The 26566-nt window shown below is 47.3% G+C and overlaps 1 protein-coding gene across 1 annotated transcript; it reads left to right on the top strand.

Moving 5' to 3' along the window:
* The first annotated feature begins 18114 nt into the window (after window positions 1-18114).
* On the top strand, window positions 18115-26059 carry LOC144096965 (palmitoyltransferase ZDHHC20-B-like). Its single transcript, XM_077629774.1, has 4 exons — window positions 18115-18348; window positions 19822-20048; window positions 22890-23250; window positions 25442-26059. Exons 1-4 carry the CDS (start codon window positions 18133-18135, stop codon window positions 25952-25954), a joined length of 1317 nt encoding a protein of 438 aa, XP_077485900.1. The 5' UTR covers window positions 18115-18132; the 3' UTR covers window positions 25955-26059.
* Window positions 26060-26566: the final 507 nt, after the last annotated feature.

The raw sequence follows: 26566 nt of genomic DNA, 5'->3' as shown, positions 1-26566 counted from the left end.
AGTTCTATGTACAAACGTTAGGTCAAAATACGAGACATACGATACATTCTTGTGAATGTCTCGTATTTTGGGCTAACGTTTGTACATAGCACCAGGGGATCCAGGTGCATGGCGTTAGCTTAACAGATCACCAAGTCCCCATTATTGTGAGTCAAGGTATTGAAAATGAAAATTTATGCATGCCACGGCTGCCAAAGTGAATAACAGAGAGATTTAGCGTAGCGCGAACCACGTGCCCTACCGCGATCCGCTTCTGCGCACCACAAATGCGAGCACGCTGATTGACCAAGGCGTCGAAGACGTGCAAGCAGCTGGCCGGCACGTTGCGCCATCTGGCGCCCCTAGGACGATTTGATCAAGAGCAGTGGCTTCCCGTGGAAGTCGATCTCGCAATGCTTAATCGCTCAAACATCACTGGCGGACGCCTAGAGCCAACGCATGCGTGCGTTTGGCGTCAAATAATTACTTAATATTAACTGACTCCTAAACTCCTGCGTCTTGATTAAAAATATGAAATTAGCAAGAGCTCCAATCTGTGCTGTGCGATGTCAGTGCACGTTAAAAATCCCCAGGTGGTCGAAATTATTCCGGAGCCCTCCACTACGGCACCTATTCTTCCTTTCTTTCACTCCCTCCTTTATCCCTTCCTTTACGGCGCGGTTCAGGTGTCCAAAGATATATGAGACAGATACTGCGCCATTTACTTTCCCCCAAAACCAATTATTATTATTATCAAGAGCTCCAAAAGAAATCTCGAATGACGCGAATTCTGAAAGGGTGATTTCATTTGAACGTTCCTCCTTCATACTGATAGAACCTTCTGCAACACCGACAAGAATTCAAGAGCACGGATACGCCGTGATGCGAGTGGCTTTGTTTGGCTATCAGAACGTAGGCGCGCCATGTTTACAGCCAACGAGGGCGTCGCCTGATGCGGGTTATTAAAAAGGGGCACTCTTGTTCTCACTATTTTGTAGTTCATGCGCTCGACTATTATAATGAAAAACACTTTCGCAAAAGGGCTGTCTAAAAAAAAAAAGAAATTACACCACTTGGGGCTGTATTTTTTGTAACACTACGCTGTTAGCTAATTTTTTTAGTTTCCACACAGATTTCAATAAACAGCTGCAACTTAACTAAGTAACACTCTGCTAATACTTGTTACATCGGCTTTTATAGACAACCGCGAACAAGAATAATAGTTTAGTGCGCATAAGATGACGCTTTCTATACTGAGCATCTGCCTCGCATTAGCCAGAACGAGATGAATAAGGTAGATAGCGTGATGGATACAAGCAAGTGCGCTTACTTTTATTTTTTAAACGAATATATAGGCGTATACAATGAGCACAGAAGACGAGGCAGACGTGGAAATCGGAGATTTTCTCGCCTAGACTTCGTCTTTTAGACTCTCGCAGTTGATTTAATAGCCCAGGCCCAACTGTGGCAACAAAATCGATTTTTGGCAAGAAAATATCGAGAACCGCCCAATCTTGTTAAATTAAGACATTTCGGGCCCCTGCCACGGGGGCCTTGTTCACAAAATCATTTTTGTCACAAGTTTTGCAAAGATTTTTGAACTTTTTGAGCTCGATGCGATTCCGCTATATCCTCTTTAGCCGAATACTTGAAGCCATAGTTAAAAGGCTTCCTTGCAGTTAAAGGTTTTTGTAAGCCCTGATAACGTGTTCCTTTTGGGAGGAGTAATGCTGCACACTCGTCCAAATCAGTTCGCTAGAAACAAATCAGTGAACAGAAATTGCCCATTTGTTAGGTCTCTTTAGCTGTTTGCCTGATTTGCTAACTACTGCACAATGCAAACCATATTCCATACTGCACTGCAGACTTTAAAGTGCAGCCTGGTTGGTTTCTTCGAAACAGCTAATTTATTATTAGAAGACATTAAGCATCATCAGCGGGCAGAGTCCGCTGTCTTTATCTCTTCTTCAGCCTACATGGCAACGTTCTGAAATTTTCAGGTCTCCAGAGGGCTAGAAAAACTGCTACGCAAGGAGCCTATGACATGCAACCTACTATAAGATTGATCGGCTTGCCTTTTGCTGACAATAAAGAAAGCAGAATCAGGCAACAATCTTCCGTTTGATAGTTGTGATCTCTGAAGAAATATTGTCCTGCCTTTATAATACGGGTCCTACATGGCGAAAAACACTTGGCGAAAATCAGCCTTCCAAGCGCAGCAGTGATACCTTGAGGAAATGACGACGAAAGTGCAAGAGTGTGACAAAATATCGCAAAAAAGCAATACTGACCGCGAAACCTCTCGGGCGAAGTTTTCATTCAGAAGGAGAGTCGGTTCATTCACGGTGAGAGCCACATTCCGTTGAAAGCGTGGGCGCGAACACAGCGTGGCACTCGGGATCCGGTACCGCTTCTTCTTCCAACGGCGGCTTCTTCGCGGGTGCCATGGGTTCGTAACGCTGAGCGAGGAGGAAATAATCCAATTGGATCCCACTTCATTCCCGTTACCCTGGGTGGCCGACAACGGCTCTCGCGTGTGCTTCTTCGCCGGAACTGCCTGCCGACGCGAGCTCCCCCGCGCGTCGCTCTAGGGCTCAGCTTTAATCTGCCAACAGAGCGGGCCCTCTGAGGCTCTTGGAATTATTAAGGATTTACGAGCAGTCTCTGCCAGCCAGGGAAGAAACAACAATAACGGCCTGAAATGTGCGCAGTTCGAGCTTGAAATATATGCATTTCAGGCACGAGCTGTTCCCGCCGTGAATTATTCATGAAGGCCGACTGACTGACTTTCCTGGCTTATTCGTTGTTTTTTTCTTTCTTCGCGCTGCTTTCGTTTCCCCTATGTCCTCGTCGTCGTCGATCTTGACAAACACCTCTCGAGCTAGCAATGGTTGCTCGAATGCATTTGGGTTTTATACACGCGGTAAAGAGCGACCAAGGATCCGTTCATAATAAGTTAAAAGGGTAACTGAACTCGGAGCGTTTTCATTCAATAGTGGTGGTATGCTGAATTTAGAGTAGGCGGTCACTCTTTCTTTCTTGTCTTGGGCGAGTGGGGAGAGGGTGTGGGCAAAACTATGCGCAGCCGTTCCCGCTAATATCAACAGTTTCAATAGACGGACACTAAAGCCACCTTCATATGAGGAATCCTGCTTTGAACACGTGACAAAATACACCGAAAGTAATTCGGGACTAAGTGCAAGTGCACAGTTGGTCGGGAAAAGAACGTGTTTGTACGCGGTTTGAATATTTATGCTCTCCACTTGTATGGAGTTTTGTGGAGTACTTTACATGAAACACCCGAGTATTCTGATGACGTAAACTGGTTCGACATGAGCGGTAGGTGAATCACACGGACTCGATACGATTTTATGTCGCTGTTCCTACTTCAGTGGTAAACATGAATTTCGATGGAGGTGAAATTCTAGAGGCCCGTGCACTGTGCGATGTCAACGCACGTTAAAGAACCCCGGCTGGTCGAAATTTCTAGAGCCCTTCACTACGGCGTCCCTCATAGCCTGAGTCGCTTTGGGACGTTAAACCTCAGTAAACCATAAACCACAAACGTGTTACTGTTAGTCATTTTCTTATTTCCTGTCTGCATTCAACGTTCCAAAGAAATGCATAAACTCAGCCACAAGAATAAAATTAGATAAACTTGCGTACAGCTAGTGCTAGGACATTCTCAAGAGGACCAGACTGTTTCTGCTTCTACTAAGGACAAGCAAGAAATCCTCAACTGACACCGAACAAAGAAGGCACCGCGTATATTCTTCGCAACACGGCGCCCAAACTTTAGAAAGAGCGTTCGTTCAAGCCATAGTTAGGATCGAGTGGATTGGGTCGAAATGAAATGGCGGTTGTCAAGAATGCGAAACTCGCGGACGCCTTCGGTCTCATATTTCGCCGTTCGCGATTCACGGCTTTCTTTTATGGTGATCGCTTTTTTTTTTCTCAGGCATGACTTCGAGCGCCAGGAGAACGACTACTGGTGCTTCTATTTTTACTCCTCCGTTCTGTCTCTCACTTGTGTGTTGAAGGAGACCGGGTGCGAATGGCACAAAGCCCTCATGCGTTTCGCGTGCTAGCGTCGCCTTTCTTTTTATTTTTTAATGTTACTTTGTCAGGGGAAGGGTGAGTAACAGCTGGTGTCCTCCCGACGGCGATGCGAGGGGGCACTTCGTACCGAAGCCAAAATGGAAATTTCTGGGAGTGGAATTTTTGAAATGCGATATATATAGAATAGAATATGCATTCTATTGTTGAAACGCTTCTGTGACTTTCGCGAATATGCAGAAAAAAAATAAAAAAATATTGGTAGACAAAGAGGCCGAATGCGACAGTAAGAGAATAGGCTCAAGATAGGTCTCAGTTGGCTAGAGTAAGCCGTGACAAGGAACAAAAACAAGAAATGGTTAATAAAGGCAAAATAAAACGAACCTTATGCACTTCCTTCCTGTGACGTACGTTAGGATACGCTTAAAAAGCGCGAAATAAACCATATTACGCTGTTATATAGACTAAGAACTTCTAAGTAATGGATATGAGAAGAGCATCGCATCATTCACTCTGACGGAGCTGAAGGCGAAGAATGGGTGCACATCTCTACTGCCCGCAAATAGTACGTTCGCGTTTTAGGGTGGTAGTTAGATCATGTTTATTAAAAAGTGAAGTTCTCGTACAAAATGGTCTCAGCTGAGTACTCGATAGTGTGCTTTCACGTGGATGATATTCCGTTCCAGAAACGCAGCTTCTTAAGACACCTTTTTTTCCTATTCTATTGTTATTCTTCTAAAATAGCGTTGGTACAGCAACAGCACCTACTGGGAATAAAAGTAGGAGTAAGTTGTGCAACCCTTCTAAAGCTTTCTTAGAACTTTACCCGGCAAATCACCATAGTTTGTTAATCATTTATACACAGGGTCCTCTGAAGTCAGCAAATAGGTTGCTTTGCTAATCGATTTTGTTTGGAAGAAATTCCTTATTTCTTGGTTTATTTTTCTTAACACCAATTCGTTTTCACTTTCTTAATGCCGCTAACGATCCAGTCAAACTTATAATTACCGATAAATGTAATGATGTTGGTGGTGGTTGTGGCAAAACTTTATTGGATGCGCTGGGGCGGGTTTTAGAGGAGAGTGGAGGGTTTCACCGCTCCCTTACCTTGGTGGTAATCCTCATTCCGGGACACTATTGGCGGTAGCCGCTGCCCGCGCTCTTTGGACCAGAGACCTCTGGGACTCCATGTCCAAGCAGCCGGGCAACATCGCTTCCCAGCCCTCTCTCGTCGGCTGATTTACTTTCGTTATTTGCGGATTTTTCTGGCAGGCCCATGCCATATGATATGCGTCTGCCCACATCTCACAAAACTTACGGTACCCCGAGGAAGTTGGGTCTGTGTGTTTTAGAATCGCAGGGCTTAGAAACGACCCCACTTGCAGCCTTCTGAGGTGTCGTGCCTCAGTTCTATCAGGGCCCTTGGCGGGCTCTGGGAACATCTGTCTACTGAGGCGCAGATATGCTGTAATGTCCGCATATATGGTAAGCGGATTCTGTACAGGAGTGCCGACCGAGTCTGGGAATTCAATGGTACTCCGGGGGAGAGACGCTCGGGTGACTGTGTGAGCAGCCTCGTTCCCTTCTATTCCTTGGTGTCCGGGCACCCACACCAATTGTTTTGTTCTCTGCATTGAGCTATGTTGCGCGTTTGCTAAAATTTTACTGGCAAGTGGCGCATGACTGCGGCGGTGCGGATGCCCTCTTGCGTAGGGCCGGCCGCGTCTACGTAATACGTGCCATTTTTGTTGCCGTAATACTTCTCTATCACTCTAGCTCTGGCTTTTCTCCTACCTTGATTGTGCTCGGGATGCATGTTTTTTTTTGGTATTGGTTTAACTAGTAGTTTACCTCTCCAGTCCTTGGGAATGTCCCCTCTGTCTTCTGTTGTTGGTGGCAGCGCTATGTGCAGAACCTCGAGGACTCGTCTACCAAATTTGGTCGTTGATAACCGCATTATTTGGCTTGTTCGGTGAGCTTCGATTTTCTCTTCCAGTGTGTTATGCATTCCTAGGTGGAGAAGGCGATCAGTGGACGTCTTCGAGGGGAGTCCAAACGCCTTCTTGATGGCCGCTTTGACTATTACATCTAATTTCTTCTTGTCGCTCTGCCGCAGTTTGAGGTAGGGGCACAGCATGTGTTATTCGGCCAATGACGAAAGCCTGCACCAGGCGTAACGTCTCCTTTTCCATGAGTTCACCGTGCTTGCCAGATACCCTGCCAATCATCCTACTGATTTGCTCGCACGTGGACTTTAGTTTGTTAATCGCTATGACATTATTATCTTTTTCGTTGATTTGTAGCCATAACACACGGATGTTTTTGTTTTTTTACCTCCGAGACCTGAGTTCCATCTGTGTATATTTAAATTTTGCTTGCCGATTTTTTATCCCCCGTGATATGAAGGAACTCTGATTTCGTGGGTGCACACCTAAGGCCACACTCTTCGGCATACTTAAGTCCCACTGGTGCTGCCTCCTACAAGGCGTCCTCTATCTGCCCAACACTGCCACCCGACGACCACAGAGTGATGGCGTCCGCGTAGATGGCGTATCTCACGCCATCTATCGCGTTGAGCCTCCCGGGGAGGCCCATTATGGCTACGTGGAAGAGCAGAGGCGACCTTACCGCCCCTTGAGGCGTGCCTCGTGTTCCCATCTCTTTGGGTCCAAATTTACTGTCGTCTATCTTGATGTAGGTATTCCTCTTCATGAGAAAGTCCTTGACGTACTGGTAAGTCCACTTTCCGCAGTTTGTGGTGTTTAGATTCCCTGGTATCTTACGGTGTTTAACGTTGTCAATAGCCCCCTTCAAATCCAAAGCTAAGATAGCTCTGTCTCGTTGACTGCCGTAAAGGGGGCCTATGACTTCCCTATTAAGTTGTAAAAGCCGTCTTGTGCTGACAAGCGTGCCCGGAAGCCGAAAATAGTTGTAAAAAAGTATCCTGGTCCTCTATGTACTCAGATAGTCTTTTCCTGACCATCGTTTCCATAAGCTTGCTCGCGCACGACGTAAGGGAAATGGGTCTTAAATTGTCCGTGTTGATTTTCTTACCCGGTTTGGTTATGAAAGTCACTATTGATGTTTTCCACTCTTCCGGTATTTGCTCCCCTTCCCATATCTTATTGATGAAGTCTGTGAGGTCCTCGATAGCTTTGTCGTTGAGGTTTGCCAGCAAACTGGCCGTTATGCGGTCATCTCCCTGTGCCGTGCCTCTCTTCATACTGGCTAGCGCCACCTTGACCTCCCATGTAGTGAATTTCGCATCCAGCTCCTCATTTTCTTCCCCGGTGTATATCAGTGCGTCCACGTGTTGGTCTACCGTGGTGCATATGTACTTGTCTTCTAGCGTTGTAGCGAGTTGCTCATTTGTGCCTTGAAATTCGTGTAGTGCTCGTCTTAAGTTTCTACTGTTCTCCCCCCTCGTTAGACTCGGTTCAATGAGGCACCTCAGTAAGCTCCACGCGCTCTTCGAGCCGAGAGCGCCGCTCATGGAGTTGCACTTGGCTATCCAATTGCTTTTTGTGAGAGATGTCGCGTTTGCCTCAGCCTGCTTGCTGAGATCCGCTATCCTCAGTATACTAAGCATACTAAGCACATTACCGAGTACAGATTTCATAGTGACACATTCAAATCTTCGTTCTTTCCACAAGCCATCCGAGATTGGAATGCGTTGGGGGATGATGTGGTCACCTGTAATTCATTTGATGCTTTTTTGGAAGGATGGTCAAATCTTGAATCAGAATAAGTGCACTGTTTTGGAATTGCTTGTTTTTATTTTGTTTTTTGTGTACATGACTTATCGGATTGTATTGCATTGCCTTGTTCTTTTTTCAAGTTATTTTGCAATCAAGGGTTTTTTAATAATTATTATTTTCATTCGAGCACTAACCTGACTGTGAACGTTTTTTATGTGTGTTTGTAATTTATCCCTGTCCTGCGAATGCCGCCACAATGAGGCTAGCAGTATATTGTAAATAAATAAATAAATAAATAAGTAAAAAATAAATAAATAAATAAATAAATAAATAAATAAATAAATAAATAAATAAATAAATAAATAAATAAATAAATAAATAAATAAATAAATAAATAAACATCCGATTATGTTTTTGCCTATGCCATCTCTTAGTGAGAGCCCTCTTGGCTTCCCAAAGATGCATGAGGTGGTTGTTCACAGCCGGTGTGTCCTCATTTGTTTGTACCGTCGTCGTATATTGTTCTCTGCGGTCTATGAGCGTCTCAGCCCAAAGTCGTTACGACCCTTTCTGACTAAGCTCTGGAATTTCCGAGTCCCTGAATTTGGTCCAGTCAGTGAGCCGCGCTTGACCCCTCTTTTTCCAGAGTTTGTTCGCCTCAATCGCAACCTTTAGGAGACAATGATCACTCCCTAGCGTCTCATCAGTGTTTACCCTTTTTGTGTTTCGCACTAGGGAGAGGCCCGAGCATGTGTCACGAGTCACGCTATTTCCTATTCTGGTCGGATGGAGGGGATCTATGAGAATGGTGAAACCCATGTCAGTAATAACCTCTGCTAATTTCCTGTCTTTAATGTCTTTCTTGTGGTACCCCCATTGATAGCTGCAGGCGTTAGTCCCCCATCACTAGTAACGGTGCCCTACCAGCTATTCGAATGACCTTTTGAAAGATCTCAGAGAAAGTGTCCTTACGTCTTTGCGGTCTACTATATATGTTTAAAACAAAGGCTCCTTGCTGGAGACGCTTGTTCGGAAGGATTTGCACGAATGTGTGCTCGATTTCTTGTCCTAATTGTAAATATACACTGTTGGCCGTACACTCCTTATGTACGAGGATGCAGGTGGATGGATCTACTTGGTGGCTGTTATACGATCTAATTTTGACTTCTGTGACAGCGTCATGTATTGCAATGACTTCCGGTATCCTTTCTAAGGTTTCCAGATATTGATAGAGTGTATATTCTTTGTTTTGAAAATCCTTGCAATTTCATTGTATAATTTGTAGCCGGTACTTATTTCTCTGAGATTTAGTCGCCATTTCTGTTAGACTTCCTCTAGCTTGGTATTCCGCTGGCGTACCGTATACGGTACCGGTCTGTTGCTACTCTCCCCCAGCTTCCTGACAGACCATAATATATACAGTACGCCAGCGGAATACCAAGCTAGAGGAAAACTAACAGAAATGGCGACTAAATCTCAGAGAAATAAGTACAGGCTATTAATTATACAATGAAGAGCAGGGCCTTTATTGGCTCTATCAGAGGTTTCATCATACTTTAAGTAATGTTTTGAAGAGTATTTCCTACTTTCTGAAGCAGTGTCGCTTCTAGCTCTCATTTCTTCTCGCACTATTTCCCTTACGTCCTGCTCCGTTGGGCGTTGATGCGCTCCGTATTGATTGCGACTCGCCTTGTTCGATGCACACATGGGTTCTTTGCCACTAATGTCGCCTTCCTCGTGCAAAAAAGATTCCGACAAACTGCACTGAGTTTTTATGCCTTTAATTTCTTCCCTTAGTTACTCAATTTCTTGTTTAAGTTTGATATTCTCTGCCTTTAGCGATTGTACAGCCAACAAAGGAAGGGGGGGGAGGGGGGGGGGGGGGGGGCTAGCGACCTTTGCCTATTAAGGTTAGTGATTCTTCCTGAATACGTAGGATAACTTCCTCTGACAATGTGTTGCCTATAAATGGCAGTAATAGCTCATTTATTGGTAGCTAGAAAACATTAAAAGATTAACTACGTTTCACCTCTAGCACAGCAGAATACCGGGATCTGAGGCAGGCCATAGTCGACCACTCCGGATTACTTTCGACCACCTGAGATTCCTTAAAGTACTCCTAGTTCTGGAGTCCTTTTTTGTATATCGCACCTGGCGAATCGAACCACCAAGGTCACCTGCTGCTGCGGGCCGCCGCAGGCACCGAGTGAACAAATAACAGGCAGACGTTTCCTAGGATGGTTAGAAAGGAAAGACAATCTGCTGTATTCTGTAGAGACCCGGCGGTGTTCCAGAAAGTATCATTAGCACTTGTACGGCCGAGTGTACAAGTTTCTACAATTCTCTGGGGACACGTTCTCTTGCGACATGGGAAGACAGGGAGGAACTTCTTTTTTTTCTCGGCCCATACCTAGAACAGACTCCAAGCATCAGTACCCGTTCCTGCCGCATTCACAACCTCGAGCGTTGCCTTAATTATACTTCAAGCGCACCGGAGGAGCTCCGCATACTTCGTGTCTTTCCATTATTCGTTAGGAAAGACGGGCGGTATACGGACAGAAACCGCGTTCCTACACTTAGGCAGTGCTCTAAGTTCTACAGGAGTGGCAGGCAGTGAGTACGGAGACGCCGACTGCTGCAGTAACTTACTGGGTGCTAACCAGAACCGAGACCGAGGAGCGCAATCTTTGCCGCTTTATTTCCCGCCTAGTTTTACGTTCAGTGACATTTGTCGTACCAACTAGGCTGTTCTGAAACACATCGTTTAACGTTAAGACAACACACAAAATAGGAAGCTTAGCTTCTTTCTCTCGAAGTTGTCGACCTTAATGGCTTTAGCTTGTACTTGCTTCATTTGTTTGTCTTCTCACTTGTCTACTCGTTACTGGCGCAGCTATGAGCACAGCTGCATGACAACTATGAAAAATTGCGTCGAAGATGATGAGTACGGTAAAGCGATGGTGCACTACGCGTAGGGGTAAAACAGAAGGATGGCGGAGCGTCTCCGTGATGCATGGCTTGGTCTCTGCAGTGCTCCTATTTTAGATTCAGATGCCCCGCCAACTTTCTTACCTCCGTAAAACTTCTATTTGGGCTAGTAGGTGCATTTTTCTAAGGGAACGGAACAGCGCAAAAACAAGCAATCACACAAGAAGGACAAGACACAACACGAGCGCTCAGCCTACCGACACAACACCTCCGCCTACCGACGGTATGCTGCTTTGGTATTTTTAGTGCGCAAGCACTCAAGAGCACATTCGCAGAAAAAGCCGCTAGTCGTTGTGGTCGTCCGGTTAACAGGTGTTTGGAACCTGCCTTAGTGGGTAGGTTGTGGCGTCTCAAGGGCACGTGACCTATAGGTGAAGAAAACAACGCCGACGACGGGACGGGGAATGTTCTGCTGAACGGAAGCTTTACTGGTATTAATGCATATAACTAATGTAATAAGCACTGTGTCATGTATGCTGCTGTGCTTCATCCACGCCATGCAGACAGACACACACAACGCACACAACGCACACAACACGCACAACACACTTGATATACCATTTTAATCATGCAGCAATATATTGGATGTCAAAGTTTAATCACGATAAATAATTGAAAAATCCAGTTAAACAGTGCAAAATAATGGCGACACAGCGTTAGCGCGCCTAATTCGCGTTCGGTCTAACCGCGGAAATCGACCGTCTTTTTTTTTAATAAGCGTTATGCTGTTAGCCGTCGAAACAGCGTTTCGAAAAAGTGTTCCCGCTTGACGCCGAATATTTGCCTCTTCCTCTGGGTCCGCCTCCCCGTTTCCTTGCCTTGCAACCAGTCGTCTTCCGTAAACAACAGGTTCCATATTGCTGGCATTTGTCTCGCGAAGAGAGAACATTTTGGCGACGCAATTTCAACTCCTTCTGGTTCCATACTGCGTTAAGAACGTACGAAAAAAAGAAATCCGGCGAGTGGACTGTTTTTTATATTGTCCTTGCGGTCTGTGGAAATTCCGCTGATTGAAGACACGGCAGCAAGTCACCACAGAGCGTTCTTTAGCGACACGTACTGCCTTGACTGCGAAATGTATTGCGCAAAATGGCGCATTCGTTATTTGTGCAGGCAGCGGCAGCGATATGGGTGAACCCAAGCCTAAGTGCACAAAAACTCGAAAACCGGAGTAGAAATTCATTTCAACATACTGGGGAGTAGGACGTCAGCATTGAAAGGAATATATTTGAGTATACCGGTTTGCACTTACCGAAATCGAATGCTCAGAACTAAAGCCGTCAATTTCTGGCGCCATCTAGTGAGATTTCTTTAACTAAAGGGAACGTTAGTACGGGAACATTCACAGCAGCTGGCACACAGAAGCTTTTAGAACGATGCGTATAGCGGTACTTTTTATTAGCCATCCTGGTGTCTTGACTCACGATTTTTGCCTCGGCATATGCATTCTGGGCCTTGAAAATTGTGAACTGTACAGTGAGTGGTTTAACTTCCCAAAGTGACATACTGCCTATGGGGATGACGTAGATGAGGGCTCCGGATTAATTTAGACCAGCTAAGCTTGTTCAGGCCAGCGCTGATATCACAGAGCACATGTGCGTTTTAGTATTTCGCCTCCTATGGAAGAAGGCCTCCGCGGACGGGATGAAACCTGCCACCTTGGGATCAGTAACCGAAAGCCAAAGCCACTCAGTCACCGCGGTGGGTCCTCGGCCTTGAGGCTTTGCCCTTTGCGTCCTGCTTTACTCTACAGCTCCTATTTCACTGCCAGCAGATGCCGTTGAGTGCGCAGGCACAAACGCACTTCATACCATTGCGGTTCCATCACAGAGAAAGTGCGCGAAAGGCACTTTCGGGGACCTTTGAGAGACTCTGGTCAAGTTTTTAAACGCAGACACGTGAAGCATGCTGAAAAAGAAACAAGCTCTCCAAGGGGAAGCACATTCCTCCAAGTGTCTGAATAACAGCCAACGTATTGTGCATATTCTACTTCTGCTTACAGTTATAGCGACCGGTGCGACACTAACTATAAATGACGTAAGGTTAGTGCTGGATTTCTTCCTGGTAATCGCCAGTGCAAGAGTACAGGCTGATCTTGGAGCCCATTCTTGAGCCAGTCTTCTGTGGGTGTTGCCCCTCGTCACTAACAGACAAGAATGTCGGGCATGTGTCGGAACATGACACGTGGATCGAAACATCGCCCAAAATTACAGCGGCAACCGTGACAGCAGCAGAGTGGAACAGTTTTTGTTAGTTGTCCCTAACTAATATATTCTGCTCGTGTGAATGTATTTAGCTCGCATTAGCAGAAGAAAGCCGCTGGAGTAAAGACAGCTACGCCCCATGATAGTCCGAACTTAACCCAACTAATCCCTGGATCATTCAGGCCAACGGCTTCATAGGACCCTTCTTTCCCGCCGTGCCTTCCTTAATTAGCACCCAAGCCAATTACTTTTCTTCGACGCTTAGAGTTTTGCTTTTGCTGCCCTGAAGCGTACTGGCGCTTGCGAAACCTGACAGCGACTTGCCAGCTTTAGACGAGAGAGAAAGAGAGCATCGCAAATATTGCTGACTACTACACAAACTAAGCATCCCAAAAAGCTCAAAGAACCATTCAATCCTTCAAAACGCATAATAAGAAACTCCCGACAGTTTCACAAATGTAGAAAAACAGAAAACCTTGTTCTGTAAGCAAACATGGCCTGTTATAAAAATTGTAGGATGAAGCACCTTCAGTCATTTTCATACTGAGGTTGTGAAGGAGTGAGACTAGTGCCTTTCAGTCTTTTTGTTGTTTTTTTAGTGTAAAGGAATAAAATTGGAAAACTAATTGAAGGGTCGCGATAATTGCATCGGGAACCTCTGCTCATGTCTTAATCATTGTGATTGAAATGTTTTATGAGAGCTCGTCGTGGTTTGGTTCCGCACACCAAATGACATGCTCTGCTCTTTCTCGGTATTTCATCTGTGAATTGCATTGACAGTACTTCACCACCCACACCGTAGTAATGAAACTAGCACAGATGCAGACCTTCTTGACACAAAGTCATACAGTAAACAGCAAGTATAATACATGGAGTTCAGTATGAAGGGAGCCGAATTCCGTTTTCGGTGCCCATATTCTTGTCTTTCAGTCGGTGGCGTTTCGAATATTGTTCATTTTCTCTCAGATTGTTTGGCATCCAACGGCTTTCGCCTAAAGCGGTAAGAGGCGGCAAGTCTAAAAAATTTTTAAAGCTGATATACCAGGGTAGATGTCTCCCCTTCTGTACGCTGTTGGTTTAAACGCCTCAATTAAACAATTCACGGGGGAATCTGCGTAGAGGCACCGGTACTAACTATTCATTATTGAAATAATTCAATTCTAGTCCATCAACCAACTCGGTCCATCCCTTTTGCATTCGCCAATAGAATATGGAGCTTCTGGCTCTGCAACTTCAGGTGAAAATTTTGGTTCTCGCCCTCGCGATGCAAAGTTTCGTCAACCAACTTCCGTCGAAAACACTGCCTGCTCCTTTTCTTCCTTCTAGATCAAAGGCAATGTTGCTGAAATTTGAGACCTTTAAAAAAATTGCGAACAGGCCCACGAAGACGGCGCAGCCAAGCCACCGATTCACCGCCGGAGCACTTGCCGCGGGGCCTGTCATTAGTTTACGACAGCGGCAGGCGCCGGCAACAATACCATGGGCGCCAAGTTACCAAGCCAACCATGGCGCATCTGCGGCAGCGGCAATAACCGTGATCGCGGCGACCAACACCTTCCCCTCCCCCTCCCATCACCCTTGTATTCACTCTCTTCTCAACTGGTTCTCTCGCGAAGTTGCTCCGTTTCGCCAATAATAAAGCCAGCCCATCATCAAGCGGTCGTGTGCCCCCCCCCCCCCCCCCCCCCCCCCCCTCCCGCTAACGCGGAACACGCCTTCCGCCGCACTTCCGGGAAACAACGTGGATTTCGGAACAGCTGCGCCCGACGCAACGAGCACGTGAGGCTTGCATTTCCTGGCGACAACGCGCTGTAGATGCAAATAGCGAGGACGGAACGGCGTTTTCTGGCTGCCATTATTTCCTCTTCTGGCTTCCAGACACTGTATGCGCAGACCGTGCAACGCCTGCATGCAACCTCATAAAGGCATGGGGAGGGAGCGCTGCTGGAATCGCTGGGGGAGGGGGGGGTCACTGCGCCTCGTAGTGGCCATTTGATTAGCTGGAAAGGAAACAGGCTACGGAAATGCGTTGTTGTTTACTGAGGTCAACAAAAACAACAGGAAACTGCGAGGGGGAAATTTAGGGCCGAGAGGGTGGTGCCCCAGGAGAAAGCTCGTACTGAGGGAAGTGTAGGGGGGGGGGGGGGGGGATAGCAATAACTGTTATTCTGATGTCGAAGAGAAAATAAAAACCACTGTCCGATAACTTTTGCAGCAAACTCTGCCTCCAGATTCTTGGCCGATCCCCCAGTGTGGGTATGTGGCATCTTTTGAAAGGCTAACAACAACAACAACAACTCTTATTCTGCTGTCGAAGAGAAAAGCATTACCGTCATGACTTTTTCTGCTCTTAGTGCCGCACTGCAGTATTATTGAATATAATTTCGGAACGGCAAGGAAGATCTTTGCAGATCTTTAATGTAAAAAAAAAATTCGGGAAGCAGCGTCTAAATAAAATGTATAATATGCTTCCGTTGGCATAAAGGAGTGTAAGCAGTACTTCATTACGACGCAGAAATCACCCACGGAAGCTGCGCTGTAATAACGCATTGCCGAGTTTCGTAATCGTCATGCTAGTTTTTGGTTTCCTTTTATCTTATTCACAAAAGCACCCGTCTCCTGGGTGCTGTTCATTTCAAGTCACTTTGCATTAAAACTTGCACTCTATACGCGTGCATATGTGCAGCCGCAGCGGGTGTGCAAGAGATGCTGGTTGCTCATCTAAATACGAGCTGAAAGATATGCGTGGCATCCTAAACACGTTATGGAAAGGGATCTCGGGCCTGGGTGCCGTGTGATAAGCCAGCCGAGCACCAAGCTGCGTAGCCGCGCTCAGTGCGCCTAGTGTCACTTGTGATTACCTAAACGGGCCGGAGGAAACCGTGGCTCAGCGATGCGTAGAGATTCACGGCAAATACAACCGAGTAAAAGACTCGGCTTATCTCCCAGTCTTACGTATGCGAAAGGCTTTGCGCCGGGAGGAATGAGATTGGTCGGTGGCTCTTATACGCGGAGGAAATGTCAGCAACGTGTGAATGAGCGGATGTTCGCTGCCGCGTTATATCACTTAGCAGTGATGGATTTCTCGCACATGGTTTGTATCAATAAAATTGATTTCTTTCCTGTCGTATGACGCCATGTGAGACCTTACCAAAGCTAGTCCTAGTCTTGATTGTGAGAATTTACACGAAGATCCAGAAGGCTGTGTGTCTATGTTTTTAGATATTTTCAATATCGTACCTTGTACACAGGGTGTCCCAGCTAACTTTAGCCAGGGTTTAAAAATACGCCTAGGCACTCTAAGACGACGCGACCAAATACCTGATACTGGCTATTCTATGGAGCAAGTCATTCTATTTTGTATTGTGCTTAATTGCATAATTAGTTTATATTAATTAACCAACTTCTCAAGCATCAGAGATAGGCGAAAAAGGCCAATGTCAAAGTTGTAGAACGATCCGCGAAAAGTCCGTTTGAAAAGCTTTTAACTTTCCATCTATTACGTATCAGCTTTTTTCGATCACTACAGATGCTCGCGAATTACAAAAAAATACCACGTTACATGGCCGCTTGCGCGTCGCGATCGCCGTGCTATCAAACGTTCCGTGTAGGAACGAACAGATAATTTAGCCCGGTGTGCTGCCGCTTAAAAGGTGACAGGGGTCGCAGCAGCTGGTTGTGCGATTTACACCAGCGGTATGCTTCCATTGCGGCGCTCGATGATAACGATAAACAGTCCTTATCACTTGCGCCCGCGTAATCGCACAGCCAGCACCTGCGTCGCAGCCTTGTCATCTTTTAAGCTGGTGCACATCGGGCTAAATGCGCAGTTTGTTTGTTGGGCAGAACGTTTGAGAGCACTGCAATCCTTGCGCGCAAGCGGACATCTCACTTGGTATTTTTTGTATTTCGCCGGCATTTGCATTGAGCGAAAAAAAAGCCGATACGTAAGAGATGGAAAGTTAGAAACTGTTCAGTTGGACGTTTCACGGACCTGTCTACAACTTTCTACAAAAAAAGGCCTTTAGTGTGAAAGCTTTCATGATAAATGCCTTCCGGGTAAAGGCGTCTTGTTAGAAGGCATCTATCAAGAAGGCCTTTGGGTCAAATGTCTTTAGCACGTAAGGACCTTAAGTGACCACCGTAACTAGTGCTACGGCACAATACTCCGTGCTCAGCCATGCTAAACGGTCCGCTATCTTTTCCTTTGTCGCCTCGTGGAGTGTTGTTGTAGGTGTTGTTGTTACCCTCACACAATGGCACATGCCCACACAGGAGGACTGGCAAAGAGTGATCACATGGCGTTCTTCTTTGTTCCGCATCTACCATGTTCCTTCCTTCTAAGTAAACGCGACGTTCCTGAAAGGAAAGTTGAGTTGATATGGACACCGGCTCACTCTGGGCTGGAGGGCAACGAACTTGCCCACCAGTTCGCCCGAGAGATGGAATACCGGGCAGAGGAAGGTGAGCCACAGTCCATTATTAGTTATAAGGACATTACGAACTATTACAAGACGGAGAGGCGACGTTACCCCGATCCTCACAAATCGCTTACCAGAGAACAGCAAGCGATCTACAGGCAGATACTGGCAGGATCCTTCCCTCACTCTTACCTTCAAAACAAGATGTACCTGGAAAGGTACGAGAAGGAATGTGATTTCTGCAAGGCGCAGTTAGGCACGCTCCAACATGTCATTGGAGTATGCAACTTCAACAAGGAAATCCCCCCACCTCTTACCTGCCCCACTACCCTACCCCATCCCTCACCCTCCCTAACCGAGCGATGGGAGACCTTGCGAACCAGCCCCGCCGTGGAAGACCAGCTCGTCCTGATCTCCAGGGGCCAGGCGGCTAGGGAAGCATATGGGCCCCGTGAAGAAGGAACCACTCCCATCGACGGCGTCTAAGCAGACGTCGAGCTCGAATCAATAAACTTGTTTCTCTCTCTCTCTCCTTCCTTCTATTTCATTTCTGCCTTTCTTTGACCCTGCCCACTCAACACAAATGGGCCATCACCTATGGACTCTAACCAGTCTAGCGCCTACATAATATTCCCACGTCTACATTACTCAGCGCAAGAACATATCCTCTGACAGTGCAGAAAATAACGCTTACGAGAACTTGGCGGCAAAGAGGACGACGAAGAAGGGAGTGATGCGCGTGGAGCTGGGTATGCTAGTGGAAGAAGAAATGGAAGAAGTGCCTCGATGTCCCCGATGCCAGCGGTCATCGACTTCCTTCTTCGCCGAGGTTCCGCAACCGAGTGGCTTCCCGTCATCGCAGCCCTGGCCACATTCGGCTGGGCCTACTATGCCTACGTGCACGTCTTCTGCCCAGCCCTGGTCAGAGATTACGTGGAGCGCTTCTCGCTTGAGTCTATCTTCCTGCTGCTCCTGCTGATGGCTCTGTGGTCCTTCCTTCGGGTGCGTATTGCGTGCGAGGTGAAGGAGGGAAGGGAAAGATGGGATAACGTCTAGGATCTGTGGGTGCTTAGGCCAAGATCAAGGGCAACGAAGACTGTGGCTCGCGACTTTTTTGGTTAGTTTTTCTCGTCGAAATTTCCTCAGGAAGTAGATGTGAATGAAGAAGACTAAAGAAGTTGCGTCATTAAGGATCATTATGAATACTCATTAATCATACCCGACGTAAATTCATCCTCACCGGTGGATTTCGAAATTAAGCTCGCTAGCAGGTCCGAGATTTAGTTGTCTAAGGAGGTTACATATGGTACACTAATAGGCGTCTGCCAACAACTGGCACTAGAGGTCATAGCCGTCGCATCCGTCAACTAGTTTCATTGCCACCGGCGCACATGACCACCAGGGATGTCCCGGTCTTGCCGATTAGCGACGCGTGCAGTGGTGGCATCTAATATAATAGGGATTAGCTTACTGAGAAATGAATTGTTACAGGAGCGGCGGAGGTTGCAAACCAGGACACAAACTAAACGAAATGTCATCCTTATGGCCGTTACTAGAATATATTATGTTCAAAATTACTGCAGTGAATAAAGCGGCACTACCATGTTACCGACTTTCTTCCCAGCCAACATATACCGCCGGCATGCGACTGCCTCTGTGGTTCCCGAGAAATCTCTCATCACCACTATACTTTCACATCGCTTTTTTTCGAGTATCGCTGTTTCCTTGCTCAAGGGCTTCAGTCTTCCTTTCTAGGTATTTCGTCGATTGCTTCCACATTCTGCCAGTCTTAACTTAATCCAAATTTGGCTCCCATACAGTGTCACAAAGGTAGTGTAATAAAGGACTCGAGAGAACATTGTTGATAACAATTATAGCAAGAAACGCAGCGTAAGCGGCATGAATGGCCCATTGTTCAAAGCGCTACACGGATGGCGCTGTGCATGCTCCAGTAGCTTCTACCAGGTAGTGCTGCCGAGGCTGGAGACTACCGCAGATACGAAGAAATGGCAGTTTAATAAAGGTGTCATTAGGTGTCAGGTCAGATTTTTAATTTCAGTACATGAGTGGTGCGTTACAAAAATTACTTATTCATTAAGTGGTTCCACTGTCGGCAATTGAAATAGGGCTCTGTTTATTTCAACATTGTTTTAACCTTAGTCATGTCCAGTGACACAAAAATGCCTTTGTTGTCAAAATTGTGCCCTCATTGAAATATGTAGTATACAGTAATATTTTGTCTTTTCCTAGCCACTGTGCTCTCTTCTTGACTGTTAATATATCTTGCTTTTCATCAAGTGTATGAAGTGTCCAAAGCATGAACGCACAACTAATGAAAAAGGAACAAAGCACACAAAGGAACTAGAAATCTGGTCAAGAGCCATAATTATAACTCCAACACTTGTTACAGTGTCAGCCGAATTGCAACGTAACGATGGTGGAAAACCAGCCAGCTGGCATTGGGCTGCGTTACAGGCGATCACTGCGTCAATCCCGCCCGTTCCGATGCGGTACTACGTGAGTCCCGTAACTCGCGGCATGATCGAGGACAGCGAGACGTACGAGGAGCGTAGGGGGCTGCTGGAGGCACTGGGCGCCTCGCGGAGCATCCTAACGCGGGCCAACGATGGAAGTGTGCGCTACTGCGACCAGTGCGGGCTCGTCAAGCCGGACCGCTGCCACCACTGCTCCTCGTGCAAGAGGTGTGGCTTGATATTGTAGCGTGAGCTACACTGGCAGAGGTTGAGCAGTTTCGCGTGGCTCCTGGAGAGCCGTGCTGCGCATGCTCGAGGAGCAGTGACGTCACACGGCGCACAGCTGGCGCGCCGGAGCCGCCGCCGCTTCGCGCTCCACCGCCGCCGCTCGCGCCTCGACGGTCTGCGCTTTCCAGAGGAGTGCCGTCATAGCTGCGGCAGGCACACTGGCGCCGGCGCGTGCCCAGCTGTGCGCCTCCGTTGCGCAGTAGCCAAGTCTGACGCTGCGCCGGAGCCGCTTGATAGCGCCTCTCATTTTTTGCGCATGCGCAGAGGTATCAGGGGGGGGGGATGCGTATAGCGGGGCGTTTGCCAGTGTGGTACAGCCATGGAGAAGGAGAGCGAAATTGCTACTAAGCGGCAATTGATGCTCAGCGGCTCAGCGTAGCTCGTGCTACGTATATCCTGGCATAGCCGAGCTAAGCCACCGCTAATTTTTTTGAGTGGCCTAGCATACACCTGGCATTCTCTTCCTTAAGCGTGATGTAAAGGGCTTAAAAAAACGCGTCAAGTATAACGCTCTGCCGTATGAAGCCGCACAGCCGTCCATACGCACACAGGTGGCCACCCGACTGACAGAAGTGAGAGATCACACAGTCGAAATATCTTGTGGACAGAATTTGGGACTGGAAGTACTAGGGGATGTCTTTGGCCGTCAGAGAGAAAAGATGTTCAAGGAAAACATTATTAATGTGCTTAAACGGTACAAAGATTCAGGAAATGTCACACAGGAAGTTCCGGAGTAAAATATTGTAGTGTGGGTGCAGTTAAAAAGAAGTGCAGTTAGTAAACAGCATAGGCTTTCTAGGAACAAACGACGTCAAATTACGCGAACCACATTTACAGTTAGAGTTAGTGTATTAGTAATCAAGTAAACATCCCAAAAACCAAGGGCATCACCACAGTAGCGAGCAATAATGTTGAAAGCAGCCACGCTTGAAATAGAATCAAGGAAAGTTAGCAGAACTAAAACAGGGCTGAGTTGATTTTGCATATTGATTTAGACGTGCTACTACACTAATGACGATGAGACAGACGCAGAAACAGACAAGTGCACATACGAGGCGCGAATGACAGAAACGAAGAAATCGACAAATATACATACGAGCGAGCCTCGTACGTACTGTACTTGTCTGTTTCTTTGTCTCATCATCAGTGGCGTTGTGCAGCAGCACGCAGTAAAGAAAGAAAATTGGTGACATATTCTCTCTTTGTACGCTTGGATCGTTCCTTTGCGGTCGCTTCCGCCACGATTGACTTTCAAAGCGGCAAACCGAATGCAGTCGATGGGACGTTCCAAATGCTGTACTTAAGGAAGTGTGTCTGGCAGGTAGACACGATCTCGCCGCTGCTGTTCAGCGCATGCTTACAGGAGGTATTCGGAGGCTTGAATTGGGAACAGTTGGGGATAAGAGTCAAGGGATAACATCTCAGTAATATGCGACTCGCTGATGACATTGTCTTGCTAAGTCACTTAGGAGATGAATTGCAAAGCATTACCAATGCCGTAGACAGGCAGAGAAGGACGGCGGGTCAAAATTATTATCTAGAAAACCAAAGTAATGTTCAACAGTATCGCAAGGAAGCCACTGTTTACAGCTGGTAACGAAGCGGTGGAAGTAGTGAAGGAATACGTCTACTTAGGGCAGGTAGTGACAACTGATCCGGATCATGAGAGGGAAATAACTAGAAGGAAAAGAATGGGGTGGAGCGCATATGGCAAGTTCTCTCGGATCATGAGTGGCAGTTTACCAATATCCCTCAAGAGAAAAGTGTACACCAGCTGTATCTTACCGGTACTCACCTATGGGGAAAAAAACGTGGAGGCTAACGAAAAGGGTACAACTTAAGCTGAGGACAACGCAGAGAGCCTTGTAAAGAAAATTGATAGGCGTAACGTTAAGAGATCGGAAGCGGGCAGAGCGCGTAAGAGAACGAAAGTTAATGACATCCTTGTCGAGATCAAGAAGAAATGGGCTTGGCCAGGGCATGTAATGCGAAGGCAACATAACCGCTAGTGATTAAGGGTAACAGACTGCATACCAAGAGAAGGCAGGAATAGCAGTGGGTGGCTGAAAGATAGATGGGCGGATGAGATGAAGTTTGCGGGGCATGGTGGTCGCAGCTGGCAGAGGACAGGGTTAATCGGAGAGGTAGTGGAGAGGCTTTTGTTCTTCAGTGGACGTAGGCTGATGATGATTACGATGGTTATTTTGATAGTTCGGGGTTGTTTGCTGATGTTTTCTTTACATAAAAAATTCTAGCGAATTGCAGATGAGGTACATGAACTGTTTCTTAGTTTTTTGAGATCTTAAGCCGTCGCTTCGTCCGGTCACAAAATGCATGTCGCAGTATATGTATATAAAAGATAAGACACTAAGGCATAAGTAAAGTTTCGTTCGTCGAACTTCGTAGAAGCGCATCCTATAGCGGGCCTGGTCCACTTGAAAGCATTGCCAACGCACGAGACTATCGATGCAAGTTGTGCCTTATGGTACCTCTATAATGCCCCTCCGGGTTCATTTATAATTCGTGTTAATTTCTTCACGGCGTCGGAGAGTTATTGCTGACGGAAAGTATGTTTTCATATTTTCGTCTCATCAAGTCAGTCGCAACGGCAGTCGGTGCATCCCATCAGTTGAACGTCAGAGCTCGTTCAGCGGTTCAGCTGGTGAGTTGATTTGATTCTATGGTTTCAGGATTCACCACAAGCTGACCGCTTTTTTTGTCTATGCTGTATTAGAATAACTGAAGCTGAATGAGACACCTGAAGAATCGACTGCCCTGCAGGTGCATCCCTAAAATGGACCACCACTGTCCCTGGCTCAACAACTGCGTGTGCTTCAGCAGCTACAAGTTCTTCCTGCTGACGCTGCTCTACGTGGCGCTGCTGGCAGCGTTCACCCTCGTCACCACCTCGTCTTTCGCGTGGGACGCCGCTAACACGCTGGAGCTGTCCGCCGGCAGTCTCGCCCACATCGGCTTCCTGGTGGTGGTGGGTGGCGCCCTCACCCTTCTGGTGGGTGGCTTCTTCAGCGTCCACCTGCGTCTGGTCTACAACAACCAGACCACGTTGGAAGGCATGCGCGCCTACGCCTTTGCCGACCGCGGAGACTCCTTCGACATCGGTCCCTGCAAGAACTTCGCCCAGGTAGGGCTTGATAAAACGAACCAGGCGAATCATGATTAGTGGGTGTGAAATGTTACCATAGGGAAGGAAGGTTTTGTCTGAAGGATGTTGCAACGAAAGGGTTCTTGCCTCGGGAACCTTCCCGAAAGTGGAAACGCCTTGACGAACGTGCGGCGAGAAGAGCTGTGCTCCAAAATGTCATTGCCTCAGGGGTAAACATCTGTGCTGTTTTTGTCCCTCTTGAAGCTCTCGGAGTGTCGATAAAAATACGATGCAGTCGTGAGCAATATGGGCGGGAACACGCTTTTTGCACAAAATTGCGACTCGCCCTTCGTGTCCCTCATGGCCTGATCGGCCTCATGGCCTCATGGCCTGTCCCTCATGGCGTCCCTCATGGCCTGATCGATTTGGGACGTTAAACGCCCATTAATCATAAATCATGTTCTGATATTTGTCGACCAAATTTCAGAATGACTTCAGCATATTATACGCCAAGAGGAAAACTTGTAAGAAAACGAAAAACAGTGCTTGTCGCTCAAAATTATGAGGTGGTTGTTCCTTTTCATATAGCTCCTATTGGGCGTGAGATTTAACGATCTGAAACTGAAGATTAATTATGAGATGTTACTTAGTGCCTTAGTGCATTGGCCAGCGCACAGGCGTGCCTATAGCAGCCATGCTCCATCACCACTGTAGTAACTGACGGGTAGCGAAAGAAGTGAAGACGGTAGAGAAATCTTAGTGATCCTCGAATAATTAATGTCTGTGTGCAGGAATAAGCTTCTGGTTAGTTTTAGTTCGCTATCCGCAATCACAGATTTCGCCGATGCTTGTCTATCCGAAGTCCCTCTCCGCGACCTTAAGGTTGCTTTGGAAGAGCAACCTGGGTCGCACAAGCCCCACCGGTGGCAGCACCTGCCTTCGCAGGGCAGCACCTGCCATCGCTTAACCGCTGCGCCGCTGCGCCAACAGGGGTGGTATGTCGACTGCCAGTGATCTACAATTGTAGAGAAGGACCAATTACGCATCAGTAAACTATTAACGCTATCGCGTCATACGTTTAAGGTGGAGCTCAAGTCAGATTTCACCGATGTTTTTCTGAAGCCTGAGCGACCTTGAAAACCGAGCCTAGAGCCATAACTGAATTGAACACTGAAGTGCTAGCGCACGTAATTAGCATTTGGTCTAACCGCGCTAAATCATCATCCATTTTTTTGCTCCATTGTGGCGGATTTTGAAAGCTTCTTTTATGTTCGGTGAATGACACAAAAATGCACAGTTAATCATGCGATGGGACGCGGTAAATCTGCGTTAGCAGTAATGGTTGATCATTTCACTGTTACGCCCCGCTGCGGTGGCACAGTGGTTAGGGCGCTCGACTACTGAGCCGGAGTTCCCGGGTTCGAACCCGACCGCGGCGGCTGCGTTTTTATGGAGGAAAAACGCTAAGGCGCCCGTGTGCTGTGCGATGTCAGTGCACGTTAAAGATCCCCAGGTGGTCGAAATTATGCCGGAGCCCTCCACTACAGCACCTATTCTTCCTTTGTTCTTTCACTCCCTCCTTTATTCCTTCCCTTACGGCGCGGTTCAGGTGTCCAAAGATATATGAGACAGATACTGCGCCATTTCCTTTCCCCAAAAAACCAATTATTATTATTATTTCACTGTTACATGAGTCGCCTTAGCACTTGCTTCTTTGAATTTATTTTCGCTCTTGAAATCTAGTGGATGTTGTCTTCTGGGGGCTGTAGATAATTGGGTGGCACCTGGAGAAAGGCCATCTGGAGGATGCACGTTGATGGCTTGTAGGCGGAGGTCCGAGAACGGGAGATGCTTTTGACCTGTCCCCTGCAATGTTCTCAGCAACGTCTGGGCCCTGAAGGGCGCTGAGCTGGGGAGGATTCGCATACACAGACAAATTTTTCGCCGCAAAAGGACTATACTATACTGATACACCGAAAAAAATCCCTGGGTCATTAGCCCCGCGTGGGTTGCCTAAACTTGGGCCAACACATGCACAGCTTCTGGTCGGTTGGCCGGACTGGGCTCTGACCTGCATTTTCCGATTTTTTGATTATCGTAACTGGTTTCATTGCTGTTATGTCATTGTCATTATCGTTATGAGCGATCATATCTGCTTTCGAATACCTCTTCAGTCGGACGGCACCTTTTTCCAAGCCGGTGCCTTCCGTGTTTCGCGGCCCTCGCACAGGTGTTCGGCTCCAGAGTCCTCCTCTGGCCATTGCCCATTTTCACGAGCCTGGGTGATGGCGTGCGCTTTCCAACACGGCTTCACCCGGACCTAGCAGACTCCGCCGCCGAGCCAGAGCTAGGGGCACATGGGCAGCAGCTGTCGCCAAGTCTCCGCGGAGAAGCCACTCCGATCGCCCTGGCTTCCACAGAGGACGCCTTCGTGGAACTCTCATCACCCACGTGGATTGACACCCCGCAGGTTGCACCGGCTGACAGCGGAACACCCTCTAGCGTCTCGGTGTCTCCACAACAAGTGGACGCTTGCGAAGCAGAGCTCGCGAAACCGGCAGCCCCGCCTCCATCGGCCGCCCACAAAGCCCTGCCTTTCCGCCGACTGGCGGCGACTGGCAAGCAAGGGCCTCTCGTGAATTCCGTAGTCGATATGCCATCTGCGCAAACAAGGGCAAAGGCGTCATGGTTCTTGGCAGCCTATGCGCCTTCAGGCAGCGACGGTTGCATCTACGATCCATGACGAGAGCTTAGGCTGGTTGCACTGCGAGAAATTTTACAATGTAATGTTTAAGTAGTCACCTTCGCTGACGTGCACAGCACAGTTTATAAGGGCGTTTTCGATGATCGCGTGCCGATGAATGCACTTTTAATTAAGGATGACAAGAGTACCGAAGTATATATAAAGATTAGCTGCAACAAGTACAAGAGCGTGCTGAAGAATGGAGTGTTTTTTTTTGCGCGTATACTAGTACAAAAAAAAAATTAGTCAGAGACACTTAGGGCTGCTTTCACATTCCTATGCGAAAGCAGGGGTCGCGCTAAGCTTCGTTAAGGATCGATCGAACTAAGGCTGCGACCAAAGTGAAGCGGCTGAAGAGAACTAATTTTCAAGCTTTCAGAATTTTTTTTTTCAGTGCGAAAAAAAAAAACTGCATTAGGCCGCGCGCACACGGTGAAGTTGCTGCTGGTGCGGCAGCAAGTAGTCTGACTTGCCGGCGCCGTGTGGCAAGTACGACCTGAGACCTTTGGGGCCTGTGCCTTGTTTCCAAGTGCTGCCTAGCGAAACAAGACGCGCTCTGCCCACGCCTTCTGCCCATTCATTCACTGAATAAGCGCAGGAGAGCTGCTAACG

The sequence above is a fragment of the Amblyomma americanum genome, chromosome 7 (assembly GCF_052857255.1).
Source record: "Amblyomma americanum isolate KBUSLIRL-KWMA chromosome 7, ASM5285725v1, whole genome shotgun sequence".
Classification (NCBI taxonomy): Eukaryota; Metazoa; Arthropoda; class Arachnida; order Ixodida; family Ixodidae; genus Amblyomma; species Amblyomma americanum.
The sequence above is the reverse complement of the archived record's forward strand: the minus strand, read 5'-3'. Positions and strand labels throughout refer to the sequence as shown.